The 15746-nt window shown below is 36.0% G+C and overlaps 2 protein-coding genes across 2 annotated transcripts in view; one reads left to right on the top strand and one right to left on the bottom strand.

Moving 5' to 3' along the window:
- The window catches only part of atp10d (ATPase phospholipid transporting 10D), a 47084-nt gene extending 44705 nt beyond the window's left edge, over positions 1 to 2379 (bottom strand). Inside the window, exon 1 of the mRNA XM_056470732.1 lies at positions 1782 to 2379. Coding sequence (XP_056326707.1) covers positions 1782 to 2254 — 473 coding nt within the window. The 5' untranslated portion in view covers positions 2255 to 2379. The remainder of the gene's footprint in view (positions 1 to 1781) is intronic.
- Positions 2380 to 12581: 10202 nt separating this feature from the next.
- commd8 (COMM domain containing 8) overlaps positions 12582 to 15746 on the top strand; it is a 9281-nt gene continuing 6116 nt past the window's right edge. Inside the window, 4 exon segments of the mRNA XM_056470928.1 lie at positions 12582 to 12617; positions 12619 to 12627; positions 14270 to 14388; positions 14390 to 14423. Of these exon segments, the coding sequence (XP_056326903.1) occupies positions 12582 to 12617; positions 12619 to 12627; positions 14270 to 14388; positions 14390 to 14423 (198 nt within the window).

Below are 15746 nucleotides of genomic sequence, written 5' to 3'. Positions count from 1 at the left end.
AATTCTTCATTTTTGAAGCTGTTAGTTGACACAAACAGTGCTGTTTTAAAATGTACAAACCATTCAGACAGTAGAAGAAATCAGGCTTTACTTTTCTGTTTCATTGATTGTATTTAAAAAGCAATAAAATCAATAAAATATTGTCAGCTAAATTGCAATGGCAATACTCTACTATTTAGAGCAAGGTCGGGCCCCAAAATTATTCTGCTTAGGGACCCCAAATGTACAGGGCCGGCACTGCCTACCCACATTTCTTTGGATTTGTGGGGGAAACCGGAGCACCTGGAGGAAACCCACGCAAACACAGGGAGAACATACAAACTCCACACAGAAATGTCAACTGACCCAGTTGGTACTCGAACCAGCAAACTTATTGCTATGAGACGACAGCGCTACCTAGGGTTGCACGACTTACCGGTACTATGGTAGTATCCCGATACACTGTACTTTGTAAATGGTAGAATAGTCATTAACGGTCTATCTACAATACATAAAGTTGCATGTGGAAAAAGTCACTAAAATGCTCACACATTTGTGCAACAATGGACCATTTTATTTTAATAGTCTGTGGAGCCCTTTAAGGTTGCACGTTTTCTGATGTTTTCTGACATTTCGAACACACATCTGAATCAGTTCATTTGTGTTCCTGTCAATATGATTACAACTGTGACAATCTCTTAAAATGAACAACTCACAAAGTGAAATTTTGAAATACTTTGGATTCTTAGCTTTGATCACTTCATATAGCCTAATTTTGTTGGAAAAACAGCTTTTTGGTTTGATTTGGTATAATTTGTATCTTTATATTAATGTATTTTTTTGTTGGTCAGTTATCTACAAAATAAACAAAAAGAATGAATAAATTGTATTTGAAGTGACATGCAAATAATACTTTTTTCAATAATAAGGGAATTGTGATTTAAATTCAAGTAGACCTGTTATAACATGTAAAATATAGTATTTCTGACAATTTTCTTTGTAATTTGAGTTATGAATTACAGTATCGTAATACTACGTGGTATCGTGATACTGCAGCTGGTATAGTATTGTAAGAGCCCTTTATTGGCTATTAGATGTCATTAATCTGTGCAACTCAAATGCATATATCTTAAATTTAGACCCAAGTATTGTTTTGGTATGTCAATGTGATTATTAACAAATATTCATTTTTCTACAAGTACACATTACGAATCAATCAAACCAAACAACATGCTATTGTTCACTATATCACACACATAATATCCAAAGATCAAACCTCTGATTAAGAGATTTTTCTTTAATTATAAGAGGCAAACAGAGTTCAATAATAACTGTACTTCAAGTTAACCATTAACCAGAGCATACACTAATAAAATGATGACGTGCGTGGGTTACAGCCCGAGATACAGGTTGGAAAAAAAGACACACGCAAGGTAGCCTGAGCCCAACATCTATGGTTTTAGCAACCTAAATCCAAGCAATGCAACTTTAACATTCAAATCCAGATGGTTATATTATAGGAAGCCAAAACTTCTTTCATTTGAAGCAAACAATGAAGTTATAGAACCACAGTTCTAAACACTGATTTCAGAAACAAACCCATGTCGGGATCAAGAAACTATCAAAAGTGAAGTTCCTAAGGCACAGCTAAATATGCTGTTCAAGAACAAAAATTCACATACTGTATAACCACTAGATGCATGTATGCACTGCCATGACTGACTTACAGCACATGGTTAAAGCACAAATTGATGCAAGCAGCTATAAATTGTTTGTTATATCTATATCCTCAATTGTTTTACCTGTCATACAAGTCGCACAAGCGGTTATTGACCTTTTGGTCAGACTTCCTCCGACGCTGGTCCTCCCAGAGGTCTTTGATAGCAGTAATAGACATCACAAAAATAATAGGAATGATCGAGATCTCCGGCTGGAATGCATTCACTATAGGCACAAAGTTCAATGCGCTCAAGAAGACGAAGTATACATTGGCAAAACGATGGAGTTGCTCGAAAAGATTCTTAGGGATGAACGACAGGAAGGTGTATTTGGTTGTCCGAACTTTATTCTTGCTGTATGATTGCTGTAATTCCTTTAGCTGTTCGTCTTCAGTCCAACTTGGCAAGATAACCCTTCTGCTTTTGGTCAGATCTTTAGCTGTACCTCCTTGATCTCCGTCCACTGATTGAATCATGGCAGCCAGACTTTTCCGCTCCAAAGACACAGTCTTTAAAAATGATCCAGCCAATTCTGGCACTTTTTCAATCCCAATCATGTCCAACAGGTCTCACCATCACTAGTCAAATTCATGTTTTTGATTCAGTCCAAGCCAAGATGTGACACCTGAGAAGTGTTATGCTCTTCAAAACCTTTGTCTCAACTCTTATGTGTGTGTGTAGCTGAGAAACCTGTAATGATCTATAACATACAGATTGGCCGCTCCTTATCCAGGAAACACTCCCAAGCATCATAAACAAACTAAACTGAGACTTTTATGAGTCAGAGGCAGCTTTCAGACTGAGAAATCCAAGGGCTGGTAAATAAATGACCAGTTTGTAGTGTGACGTTTATCTCAGATGGAAAATGCAAACTGTACCTATCATTTGAGGAGCTCTGGACTTTTGAAGCCCAGGTCAATATTGTTATTATTATTATTATCATAAAATTGAATGCATTACTTTATCAAGGCTGCTTTTATTGCATGTTGGAGCTATGTGAGATATGAGACATTTTAGTATTTTACAGTGGCCCAAGTCAAACAGAGACAGAAGGGAAGCAATGTGTCCTATGTCAGAGGCCTTTTTTACAAGAAATGCTTACTTGTTAGGGGATGGGAGGGGCTTAAGTATGACTTTACAGACTTTTCACAATTGCGTTTGAAGTTTCACATCAAGACACTAGAACTCATTTAAAAAATTACCAAAGCACTGTTCCAGACACAGAAATGTCTTTACATGGGAGGCGGTAGAAGAGTCCAATCCAATCCAGCTTCTGGAAAGTCAACATCTTGGACAATTTGTTCTAACAGACTTCTATCTGTTTCTAGTGAGGCTGAAGACACTAATTCTTATCCCACTGTGCAGAATAGTGGATCTACAGGAGCAAATGTGAGCTCAATTGCAAATAGTAACTTAAAACAGTGGTTTTATTGGGAAGGTGGTTGGTTGGTGATTTCCAAAATTCATTTTATTAAATTATTAGAATTACTGTATTTTGATTTTATAGCACCAGGTAAAAAAAACAACATGAAAATAAAAAGCCACCAGCCTTTCCGTTTTTGTTTTTGCGACCCCTGGGGTAATTACGTTACATTAAAGACACATCACATTGATTTTATGGCACCAGGTTAAAATTTCTGACACCTTTACGCCACTCACGTACAATAAAAAAAAAATACAGGCCACAACTGAACATGGAGGATGGTCTCCAAGTGGCGTTCTTGCAATACACCCTTCATCCATTCAAAGGGCTTACTCTTTAGGGTAAAACTATTGAAGGGATTAGAGGATTCATAATCAAACAGTCACATAAGGCTCTTTTTCAGATGTCTTTGCTAAAACAAGGATAATTTTGGGCTGTCCATGAAAAACCTAATAGATGTTTATTAATAGTCTAAAAAATGTTGACTAGTCATTCAATAGACAGGAATAAATGACTACAAGTGTGAAGCCTGTCTAATCTGTCGTATTTGATGAATATGTTTAAACGTGTAATAGATTTTCACCGATAGCATAATTTTAGCCAAGGACAGGCATGTTTTGATGGCTATTTGTATTTTAAACACAAAAAACATGCTTGCCAGGACAGCTCTTCTGTCTTATCAATATATTGATATGGAGTTACTTGCTGCCTCAGTCTCATCAAATGGTGGTTGCTTGGTGATTTCGAAATTTCACTTTGATTAAATTATTAGAATTACCATATTTTATCCATAACCTACATAAGAAAAAGTAGCAGCTACTAGTTACATAAAAAACAACAACATTGCAAATAAAAAGGCACAAGCTTTCCATTTTTTGTTTTTTTTGCGACCCTCTGGGTGATTACGTTATATTAAAGACATGGCACATTAATTTATGGCACCAGGTTAAACTTTCTGACAGCTTTACGACACTCACGTACATTAAAAACAAATACAGGGCCATAACTAAACATATAGGAGGATGGTCTCCAAGTGACATTCTTCAAAATTAAATGATGAATAGACTTGGGCCTATTGGTATGTGCGCACCAGTGTGTAAGGTTTATATATTTATAACCGCCTCAGATGATATTGGGGTCACGAGTCACTGGCATTGTAATTTTGGGTATCGCTGGCTGAAAAGTTTTGGAACCCCTGACTTAAACCCAGACTTTCTTAATAAAATACTACTGCTTTGACTGTCAGGTACAAGTGTTTGGCACTGGTTAAAAACCCTTCAGAAAGTTAAAATGATAAATGGGTTAACCTACAGTCTTGTGGACATAGTGGACAAGGGCACAACGTGGCTAGTAATTCTTCAACAGGACAAATGCAACAATGAATGTTGTAGGGGAAACAATAGGAGCAAAAGAGAATCATTAATTTTAACGGGTAAAGTCCTCAAAATCATACAAGGAAGTTTTGAATAAATGGAAATTATGCAATGTTATTGGAAATGAGCTACTTATCTGGGAAGGGCAGAGCTTTGTTAGTGAATCTGTGTCAATGGAAAGCACTTATTAAAGACAATAATAATAGGGTTTTGACACAGAGCAGATGTCATCACTGGTCTGATGAGCAAGCATGTTAATTAGCACTGAAGCCTGTCAGGAAGCTAAGAGAACCAGTGTGAAGAAAAAAAAAATCAATGTGATGAAAGCAAGGCAATGATAAAGTCAAGAAGGCTCACATGCGCTGAGCTCCAAACAGGATAAATCCTCCTCTGAATACCACTTTGGAATGAGAACACTCATGTCTGCCATACTGAAGAGTCGTTCTCCAAAGTGCCTCAAAACTGGTCATTAATGAGCCCTTCAGTATGAAGGATACACACTATTGACATGACTCTTTGAACGTTTTAGAGTGTCATAGCTGATTCAGTTGAGCTTCAGCTCAATCACGATTTCCAAAAAGTTTCCAGTGAGTCTAAAGACCTTGATTTGTTGGTTTTCGGTGTTAAAAAAAAATTTAGACAGGAGCTAAATTCTAGAGAGCAATGGTCCTCAAGGAACAAGTTTGGACAGCACTGCGATACACCCTTCATCCTTTAAAAGCTCTTATAGGGTAAAACTACTGAGAGGATTAGGACACTTTTATAATCAAACAGTGACATAAAGCTCTTCTCATGGTTTTTTCCACACCACCAAGCAATTTGAATTTAAAGACATCTAATAGCATCTAATCAAAGATGTCTTGGCTAAAACAAGGATAAATTGGCCTAATAGACGTCTATCAATGGACCAAAAATAACGTAGACTAATCATCAATTAGACAGGAATGAATGACTACAAGTGTGAAGCCTGTCTAATCTGAGTATTTGATGAATATTGTTAGACGGGTATTAGATTTTCACTGGACAGCCCGAATTTTAGCCAAGACAACCATGTTTGGAAAGTTACTTGACATATTTTTAACACAAAATAAGCTTGCTGGGACAGCTCTTATATTCACAACCTTCTGATATGGAGTTAGGTTTATATATTTATACCACCTCAGAGGATATTGGCAGTCACAAGTCACTGGCATTGTAATGTTGAGGGTCGAAAATTACAGGAACTGAAAAGTTTGGAACCCCTGACTTAAACACATACATTCTTAATGGAATACCACTGTCTTGACTGTCAGGTAGAAGTGTTTGGTATAACCCTTCAGAAAGTTAAAATGATCAATGAGTCAACCTACAGTCTTGTGGATATAATGGAAAAAGGCACACTGTGGTAATTCTAGTATTCTTCAACAAGACTCTCTTGCAGGAACTAAAACATAAGGTGCTTGCTCAGTCTCAGTCTTGCTCAGGCAACCTTGAGTTTCCAGTTACAGTTGTGACGCTTCTTATAGAGGCTGGTTAGTGTTGTCTGGAAAGTAATTAAGCCCAAAATAATTAGAGGACAAAAGCTTTCTGATTCCTTCTGGAGGACATGCAGATTTACAGGTGCAACACCATGCCAGGAAAACACTAAGTTCATAAATTGTTTCGGTTTTGTTGTTCAGAAATAGACAATGTATCCTCTATTGTCCTTTATTGGCTAACCATTACTCGGTAGATCATGTTTCTACAAAATACAATAAACATCACAGATGTGTGTGTGAGTGGTCATTTGTCATGGGTTTCTGGATTACACCAATGAACCATTTTTACAGCTCAGATTCAATAAAATATGGTTGAAGAAATTTGGGCTGAAAGTTACAGTAGGTTTTCAAGTCCACCGAGTTCCTCTAACTCTCTTCTCTAAAAAGATGAAGATGTTTTCCCTCATTATATCACCACTCTAAAATGCCACTGTCACAAGACGCAAATAAAGCTGAAGCCATTCCATTTTAATCAAAGCCAGAGGCCTGAAAACAGGCATGATTAACTATGGATCACATGGGCTGTTACCCACATGCCTTTAACCCAAGCTGCCCTAAGTTGTATATAAATGAAAATTTATTTGATTAAAAAAGATTAATAACAGCTGCACTTGAGTTTGAATAGAGTGGAACTTGGTCAAAGTAACCAAATGAAAAAATCTCACTGATGAGGTTCCACAAATTTGTAAACTTTGCCAAACTATAAATGATATACTGTGGTCATAAAAACATTGTGCAATGAGAAAAGACATTGTATTCACTCGAATTAACAAAGACTGTGCATCAGTCTATGGGCCTATCAGTTCTTAATCTGTCCTTGATTAGGAGAAGACAAGCTTCTCTCACATGACATTTAATAGAGCCTGTTACAATAAAATCAATCGAGAGAATTATTCTGCACTGAATCTGAGATGTTCTAAACGCATTGCAATTCTATCTTGAAGCAAATTTGAATCGATTTGATTCGATTACATGATGTGTATGACAGTATCAGTTCGATTAAGTTTTTACCACCAGACAGGAACTTTATGCTTACATATTCTGCTTGCCTTCAATTCCTTATACGTACCACTTAAACCTTAAATAATAGTTATTAAAGCTAGAAATGGTTTAAGTGAATTACAAGAGTCTGCATAGAGAGCTGTATTTACATTTACAGCCAATTTGACAACTTATGACACATTTGATTTCAGAAATGCTCTTTATACGTGAGTTTCAGACAGAACTGATTCCCGAGAGATTCGTTTAGGATCAAAACTGAAACCTGAATTTAAAGTTTTCCTAATTGCAAACAAAATCAGTATTTTCCGCTAATATTTAAAGTTTTTTTTGTATGGTTACACCTTCACTCTTATTCCCACATTCTCCGATTGCGTTTCCAAAGATTCAATTCAAGCTTCATTTAAATCACTGGCGCGATTCAGCATCATCATTGGTCTACTAGTCGAGATTAAGGCCCAATCCGAATTCTACCCCTTAGGCCCTTCCCCCTCGTTTTGTGCGTTCACATGAAGGGGTAGGGGTGTCCCAATTCTCTTTAGCTTGAAGGCGTAGAGCTAAGGGGAAGGGCTAGATACCCCTTCAAATGCAGGATTTTTCCAGGACCCACACTTGAAACCAAGAGGTAAGAAAATTTCCCAGAATTCACCATCTACAACAGCTCATGGCTGCACACGGAAGTCAGGAAAAGCACAAGTATTTTTTGTCATTATTACGAATTTCTACTAACAAACAAGCATATGTTTTTAATACATTCATAACACCGTTTGTGTTTTACCGTCATGGTTTAAAAAAAAACCTACGAAAATAAAAACCGCTAAATTTTTGCTATCTATAATCCAAAATAACTCTTTTATAGTAGTCCCACAACATTCTGTTACTCGATGACACTTTGAATACCCTGTCAGAAAAAGTCTAGTGGGCTGTGAATGACCTTTTTACAGTGTCTGCTATAATGTTAATGTTGTTTTCGCATGTTTACATAGATGAATTTGGCCACTGTGTAAATGCGCAGTATAGTTACTATCTTATTGCCACATTAGATCGTTACGATAATATAATATATGCTTTCCTGAAGATAAATACCAAAAAATAACACAACTGGAATAACTACAGCATTCACCATTGTCGATCTCATATGAAGCAAGAGCTCACGATGATATATGATGACATGTGCAGGTGTTGTAGTGCTGTCCCATTTCTTAGGGGTAAATTTTGAAACCCTTGCCCTCACACACTGTTTCAAGGGCCAATAGAATTGGGATTGGGCCTAACAGTTGCTCCTTTAGGCAATCAGATGAATGGGGGAGTGGACGTTACTCCAATGCAACTTGTGGCTGTTTAGTGTGGCAGGCCCTACATTTGTTTCCAGGAGTTTCAGATAAAATAGACACCTGTCAGTGATTGCACATTTGGCAGGAGTTTGATCCCATGGAAGTGCGATGCATTCAGAAAATCAAAAAATCAATACAGAATCATTTATGGTCACAGTTCTAATATTTACTTTGATTATGGCATCAAAACGATTATTTTTGAAAACTTCACTTAATGAGGAAGACTTGAGGAAAAAAATAAATAAATCAAGCAAAAGTTACTATGTGTGTTGCAGTAAAGGAAGTTGTGAAACTCCACACAGAAAAACCCCTCACATGGAAACAGAAACATGCAATTATACAACCGCAGATAACCAGATCACACCAGATAGAGATGGAAGAACAATACTAACCCGCTGTAGACCTGCGTTCAGTGTGTTGTTTATTTTCTTGTCATAGCCGGTATCGCCTGTAGTCCTCCATGGCAATCTTAAAGGCAATAACGGTGAGCACTACGGCCAGCGGTATCATGGTAATCTCCTTCTGAAATGCTTCAAACCGCAGGGACCCAATTGAGCAGCACCAGGAATAGGAAGTACAGATTTGCAGCTCTGTTGCAAGAAAACAAAAAATGTCATTAACTTACACTAGGCCTGCCACGATATTGTATGACATATCGCACCAAAGAATACTGCGATAAGCAATATTATTGTAATTTTAAGACCATTTTATGCACTCATTATAAAATGCCAGAATGACAATACAATATCCATCCACAATGCAAGTACACTTCTACAAAAAGAACAATAATATTTTATAATTAGGAATATTTCATCTTAATTATAGTCATTTTAATAATTTAATAACTGGCATTGTTATCAGATTGTAAAATCGCATATCCTGGCTAAAATGTTGCTAGAATTGGTTTTTTATGTATGGGCGATATATATTGCATAAACAAAAATGATTGAGGTCATGTTTATGTTTTGTACGAGAAGTCAATATATTGATTATTGTGACAGGCATAACTCTCACACACACAAAAACACACAATGAAATTTCTTGGACAATGATGTATTCAGCTCAACATCTGACCTGTGAACTGCTGGAACAGATTCATGGGGATGAAGCTGATGAGGGTGTATTGGTGGTCCGGATGCTGTTTTTCTGGAAGCCTTTAGAAAAGCTGCGGTACTCTGAATGGTGTGGGTCCCATTTTGATACCACCACCCTTCTTTTCCACTGAGCCGCTGAGCCAGAGGGTCTTGAGCATCCTGGCTGCTCTTAGGAGGAAGTGATGAAGGAGAAGAGTACCAGCCTCTCCTCCTGTCTGTGGGATATCAGCTGCAGGCATCGGTGTTGAACCCAGCGGAGCCGCTCCATGAGGACAACAGCAAGACAAAATAGCGTAGTTCACGTCACGTCTGCACTACAAACAGACCTAAACGGATGGAAAATTACTATGAATTTGAAGAGCATTCAACCTGACAATTGTCTTTCTAAAAACAACAACAACAATAGGCTGAACAGGTTAACTTGCAATAAAAAAGTGAAGGCAGAAGTTCATCTTACTTCCCTGTGCCAAGGGAAGAGGGAAGGAGTTTTAATAAATGAAATTTTATATATCACACTGGACAAAAACCATGATGTTTTGCTTGTCAGAAACGTCTGTGGTGGACATGAACTAAAAGAGGGACATGAAGGGAAATGAGGAAACAGAAAGTTGCCACCCAAAAAAAGTATAGCAAACAAAAATGTCTACCTAAAAGAAAAAGCATGCAGAGAATAGGTGACAGTACTGTACATATGGTTTGTAAACAAGCATTAGTTGAAGACCTTTCTAGCTTAAATAATCTGTAACTATTACATTCTTTACTAATTACACACTTTAATCAAGATTCAGCATGCTTTACAGTAGTGTTGGATATACATTTAAAATAAATACAGAATAAGTATTTCATAGAGTGATATTACACACAGTCATTGAGACATTGTGATATTACACAAATGCATACATATATTTTTGTTTTGAGAAATTGTGTTTTCACAAATTTACTGTGCCATTTGCATAAATACTGAGAAATATTAATTACATTGTAGTTAAGGTTTGAATAAGGGCTTGGTTAAAAGCTACTGCATGTAATTATGCATAATATACTGTTATTAATAGGGCTGGGCAATATGGCAATAACGCAATCTCGATAATTATTTTACATATTGAATGATAATGATATATATTCCGATAGAAGTTGTTAATGCTTCCAGATTTAAAAGGGTATCCCAACATTGACTGAAGCCAAAAAATTAGAGTCCATTAAACGGCATAATGTATTTTCGGATGATACATTTTGGTGGCCAAAAATGTGGTATATCTCTAATATCAAGACACATCTAGATTCTAGGGTTGCACGATTTACCGGTTTGCACGTTTCTAACACTTGAGTCCATTTTAACTCAACTCAATTCATTTGTTCCGGTTAATATGATTTATTAGTGACCACGACAATCTCTTAAAAAGAACGACTCAAAGTGAAAACTTGAATTACTTTGAATTGTTAACTGATAAAATTTTTTTTTTGGGGGGGAACCCAAAATAGCAACAGGAAACAATGAAACCATTTTGGACCACTTCATATAGCCTAATTGTGTTGTAAAAATGCTATTTTGTAACAAATTTCATTCGGTATAATTTGTATCTTTATTTAATGTTTTTTTTTTTGTTGGTCAGTTATCTACAAAATAAACAAAAAAGAATGAACAGATTTTAGGCGATAAATGTCAAATAGATTTAAACTGACTGTATGATTTGTTTTCACCAAATACTCTTATTGTTAGGACAAAACAGAGGTGGATTATGTACATTTTCCAGCAAAGGTTTACCATGTGTTTAATTTAGCAGCCATGGAAATTCATGTATCATATACTGTAGGTTTTACAGCACTAAACACAACATCAAACAAAGAAATTCTATAAGGCTTGTGCAGACAACTAGTCAGACAATTTTCTACTAAAACATTTCTCTGGCTAGGTTTATTTTAGTGTCAGCTTCTGAAATGCACATAACTTAGGGTCTTGTCTACAAAAAGGTATTATACATTTTTACACTTATTTACAGTATGTAAACATATAGACGTATAAAAAACAATAGCGAGGGTGTGTCACCTGATCTGGGCTAACGTCAACGTTCAGTTGTCACAATGGAACCTGTCTAATTTTAAACAGATAGTAAACAAATATTCAATGGTTAAAGAGTATAAAAACGTCGTAATGCTTCAAAAACTTTAACTGTTAAAGAGAAAAGGTCCATCCGGTAACATTAACACACAATAGATGTGAATCTAACCTCGAGAGAGCGCAGGTCCAAAGGAGTGTAAAGCCATAAAACTGCTCATCTCGGATTACAGCACGAGATGCACAATCATGACTTATATGATACGTCTGGACAGGAAGAAACACAGCAACCAGTACATATTTAGGACTAATAAAGCCGTAAACTCACCATCGTCTCATGGAGTGACCGCATTTCAAAGAAGGCTCATGAACAATCCTGCCATCAGTTCTCCCGGTTAACGGTCCACCGGTCACATTAAATATATGGCCTACAGCGACCTAAAAAGCAGAACTTTTCGCTAACGCTACATCCTGATCTGATGACCGCACAAGAGGCGCGCGGGCGGCATCCACTGACAGTCACCCACCACCCACCAAACATTAAACTACTCGCAACATAATCTTCTGTGTCCACTATCGGGATCAATAAATAATCAAATAAAATATTTTTACGTAAACATATGGAGTTTTATAATAGATATAAATATAATTACAGTTGTTGTTTCTTTTTTTAAGACAATACGACATGTGTAAACAATTTTCATAGAAAAAAGTATTTAGTTGTGTAAAAATACAGGTAATAATTGAAATAAACGTATATAATTTAGATTTATTTTCAAATAAATCAGTCAAATTTCTAATATTAAAATATTAGTTCATGACGGAAGGTTTTTGAACTTTTAATTTGAAATTTTAGAAGTTCAAGTAGTCATGTAGTTCCGGGTGTTGGTAATAAAATGTAAGCGTGACAGCTTAGAAAAAAGCTAACTATATGTTAACGTGTACATTTAATAAGCATTTAAAAATGTTTATTAATAAATCTTAAACGCACCAACAAGTGCAGCCTGAAGACTAGGGAGAATGAGAAGTCACGTGACGCTTGATCAGCTGACCATCACTGACCGTTGAGGGAGAAGTCTGACAGCACAATGATCAAATTGCTAGAGAAATTACCGTCTGAAGAAATGCCCTAAAGTAAGTATTCAATTAGTTTATTCGTATTTACATTTTGCGAAATTACAAGACTGCACAAATAGTAAAACTGAGTCTGTTCTAATGTCATCAGCACAAGAAGCAAACTGCGATTATATTCATTCGCTTCTTCATCACGCAGACATTGAATCTAAAGTTTGGTGAACATTTCTTGCAGAGTTTGTTGTTAATTTATTATCATTTACTTGTAATGCTATCAATAAATGTCCCCAGTTTTTAAAAATCTATCATTTAAGGGACATTATCTGTCCTTGAAAATAAAAGCAAGCTTTCTGTGAGTTGTTCTGTAAAGGAATATGTCATTCATTGGTTCTTAGATTTTTGGTTCTTCAGTTTAAAACACTTACACTATACAAACTCTCATTGTCCTTGTCCCTTAGCCCAATTGAACCTACTCCTTTAATAGTTTTGTTATGCTTATTAGACAAAACTTCAGAAAAAGCAAGATAAGTTGAAATCATTCACATCAATTGATTAAAAACATAAAATTATTAATAAATTTTATTTAAAAAAATACTACAAATACATACTAATACATTTACAATGTCTTACAGACCCATAAAGTATTGATTTCGTTATGAATCCCTAAGGCAGCTGAAGCAATGAATGCCTCATCATTAATGGAAACACATTTTAATTAACCTCACTTAATTATTGTAATTATCCCTGATGATTTTTTTCTGTGTTTTTTTCTTTCAGTTTATGGTGCTTGGATTTTATAGTGTTTATGTTTTCTGTCCTCATTATAATTTTGGTTAATGTGTTTTATTGTGAAGTGTGAAGTGCTTTAACTATAATAAATCCAAAAACACTAACAAGAATTATCAACAAAATCCTCATGAAATAAATCAACAAATTATTTTTGCATTAGTTATATTTTTTGGTTAAAAAAGTAACTCTAAATAATATATATATATATATATATATATATATATATAATATATATATATATATATATATATATATATATATATATATTATAGATATATATATTTTTTGTTTTTTGCTTTGTCAGCCATTGCCGTATGATTCTAGATCTAGCCGTTTTAACTTTTGTTATTTAAGTATACATAATACATAAACAGTTGTCATTCATTCATTCATTCATTTTTCTTCAGCGTAGTTCCTTTATTTATCATGGGTCACCACAGTGGAATGAACCACCAACTTATCCAGCATATGTTTTACACAGCGGTTGCCCTTCCACCCGCAGTCCAGCACTGGAAAACATCCATACAAACTCATTCACACACATACACTATGGTCAATTTAGTTTATTTAATTCACCCAAACCTCATGACTGTTGGGGAAACCGGAGCACCCGGAGGAAACCCACATGAACTAGGGAGAACATGCAAAACTCCATACAGAATACCAACTTGCACAGCTGGGACTCGAACCAGCAAACCTTCTTGCTGTGAGGGGACAGAGCTAACCACTGAGCCACCGTGCTGCCACATAAACATTTGTATTTGATCCAATAAGTTACTGTTTTATATAGTCCTGTTTAAATGTCAGTATTTAAATGTTAATATTTTAGATAAGCAAAAAATGCATTAGGAGCTCCATAGTATTGACGTTAAACACTGAAGGTCTCAGTTATTTGTGTTATTTGGGTTGTCAGCTCATACACCGGGTGGTCGATGAGGTGTGTGGGCGCAGCGGGCCGAGTCGATCAGACTACAGTGATCGCTGGAGTCTGACAGAATGGCTGGAGTTAATGAACAGTCCTCCTCTCTCATCCCTTCGCTGTAGGAAGGGGCTGCTCGGATCAAGAGGTAACATACACACAAACATATCCAGCTTTTTCCACTCATGACAACTCAAATTATCTAGGGATAATCCTGATCTAGGAACTTCCATTTAAAAAATGTAAAGAAAGAACAAATTACTTTCCGTATCTACTATAATATGGTTCGCTCAGATAATCCATATACATAGTGTGAAATCAGTGATCGGTATGCTTGGATTTGTACTTGACTTTTTTTATCTATCATGAAAATAATGTTAAGCATTATGTTTTAACATGACATTAGTATCACAAACACATCTGTGGCCAAAGCTCTTTTGCGTTCACGTTGTTTTTGTTCCTACAGCGTAGTTTCTCTTATATTGCCTACATCACATTAATATTCAACCCTTCTGTAATACTGCGGCAGAAATACTTGTCTTGAGGTTTGGGGCTATTTACACCTTGCTGAAAATAATTTGTAATTCTAATGTTTCCTTTTAACATTCAGTAGAGGAACTATGAGGATAACGCCACTTTATTGCACCGATTCCCACAACTCACACGAAGAATTATTGGTTCCTAATTATTAATGGAAGAGATGGATACTCTGCAAAAAATGCTTTTCCTACTTATATATTTTTTGTCTTGTTTCTAGTCCAAATATCTAAAAATTCTTAAATCAAGAAGCATTTTCATGATAAGGAAACATATTGTCTTTTTTAAAGGGCACCTATGATGAAAATCATCTTTTGTAAGCTGTTTGGACAGTACTGTGTCTAGGTATAGTGTGTCCACATTCATATTGGGGTGATATAAAGACAACAAGCCTCTGACGTAAAAAATTGGATCCAAATCCCCCCCATTTTGAGGCTCACCGCAACGTGATGTAGGTGTGCAGTTTCCCCACCCACCAAATTGATCGACAGCCACGTATTAACATGTCTCCCTAGTAGCGCGTATAATCATATCAACAGGATGTGCGAAAAGCAACTGGGATTAAAGATCTGGGGCCTGTTTCAGAAAGGAGGTTTAACCAACTCTGAGTTTACAACCTTGAGTAGACCAACTCAGTGTTAAGCATGCACACCGCAACTATAAAAGCCATTATCAATGGAGCTCAGATATTATGAGTCACTATGGCAACATCTGACAAAAAGAGTATCAGCATTTTTTTCTCCAGCTGAACTTGATATGTTCATGTGTATTAAAACCATGTGTATTAAAAACAAAGCAACACCACACTGCATTGGCGAAACAGAGGCGTTCGCGTGGGAAAACAGCTACTCAGTTAATGCGTAAGTTTACATGTAAAGTATTTTAAATAATAAATTAGTAATGTAATGTGTGATTTTATCGAATTTTTACTTGG

Source organism: Danio aesculapii, chromosome 13 (assembly GCF_903798145.1).
Source record: "Danio aesculapii chromosome 13, fDanAes4.1, whole genome shotgun sequence".
Lineage (NCBI taxonomy): Eukaryota > Metazoa > Chordata > Actinopteri > Cypriniformes > Danionidae > Danio > Danio aesculapii.
This window is presented reverse-complemented; position numbering and strand designations above follow the sequence as displayed.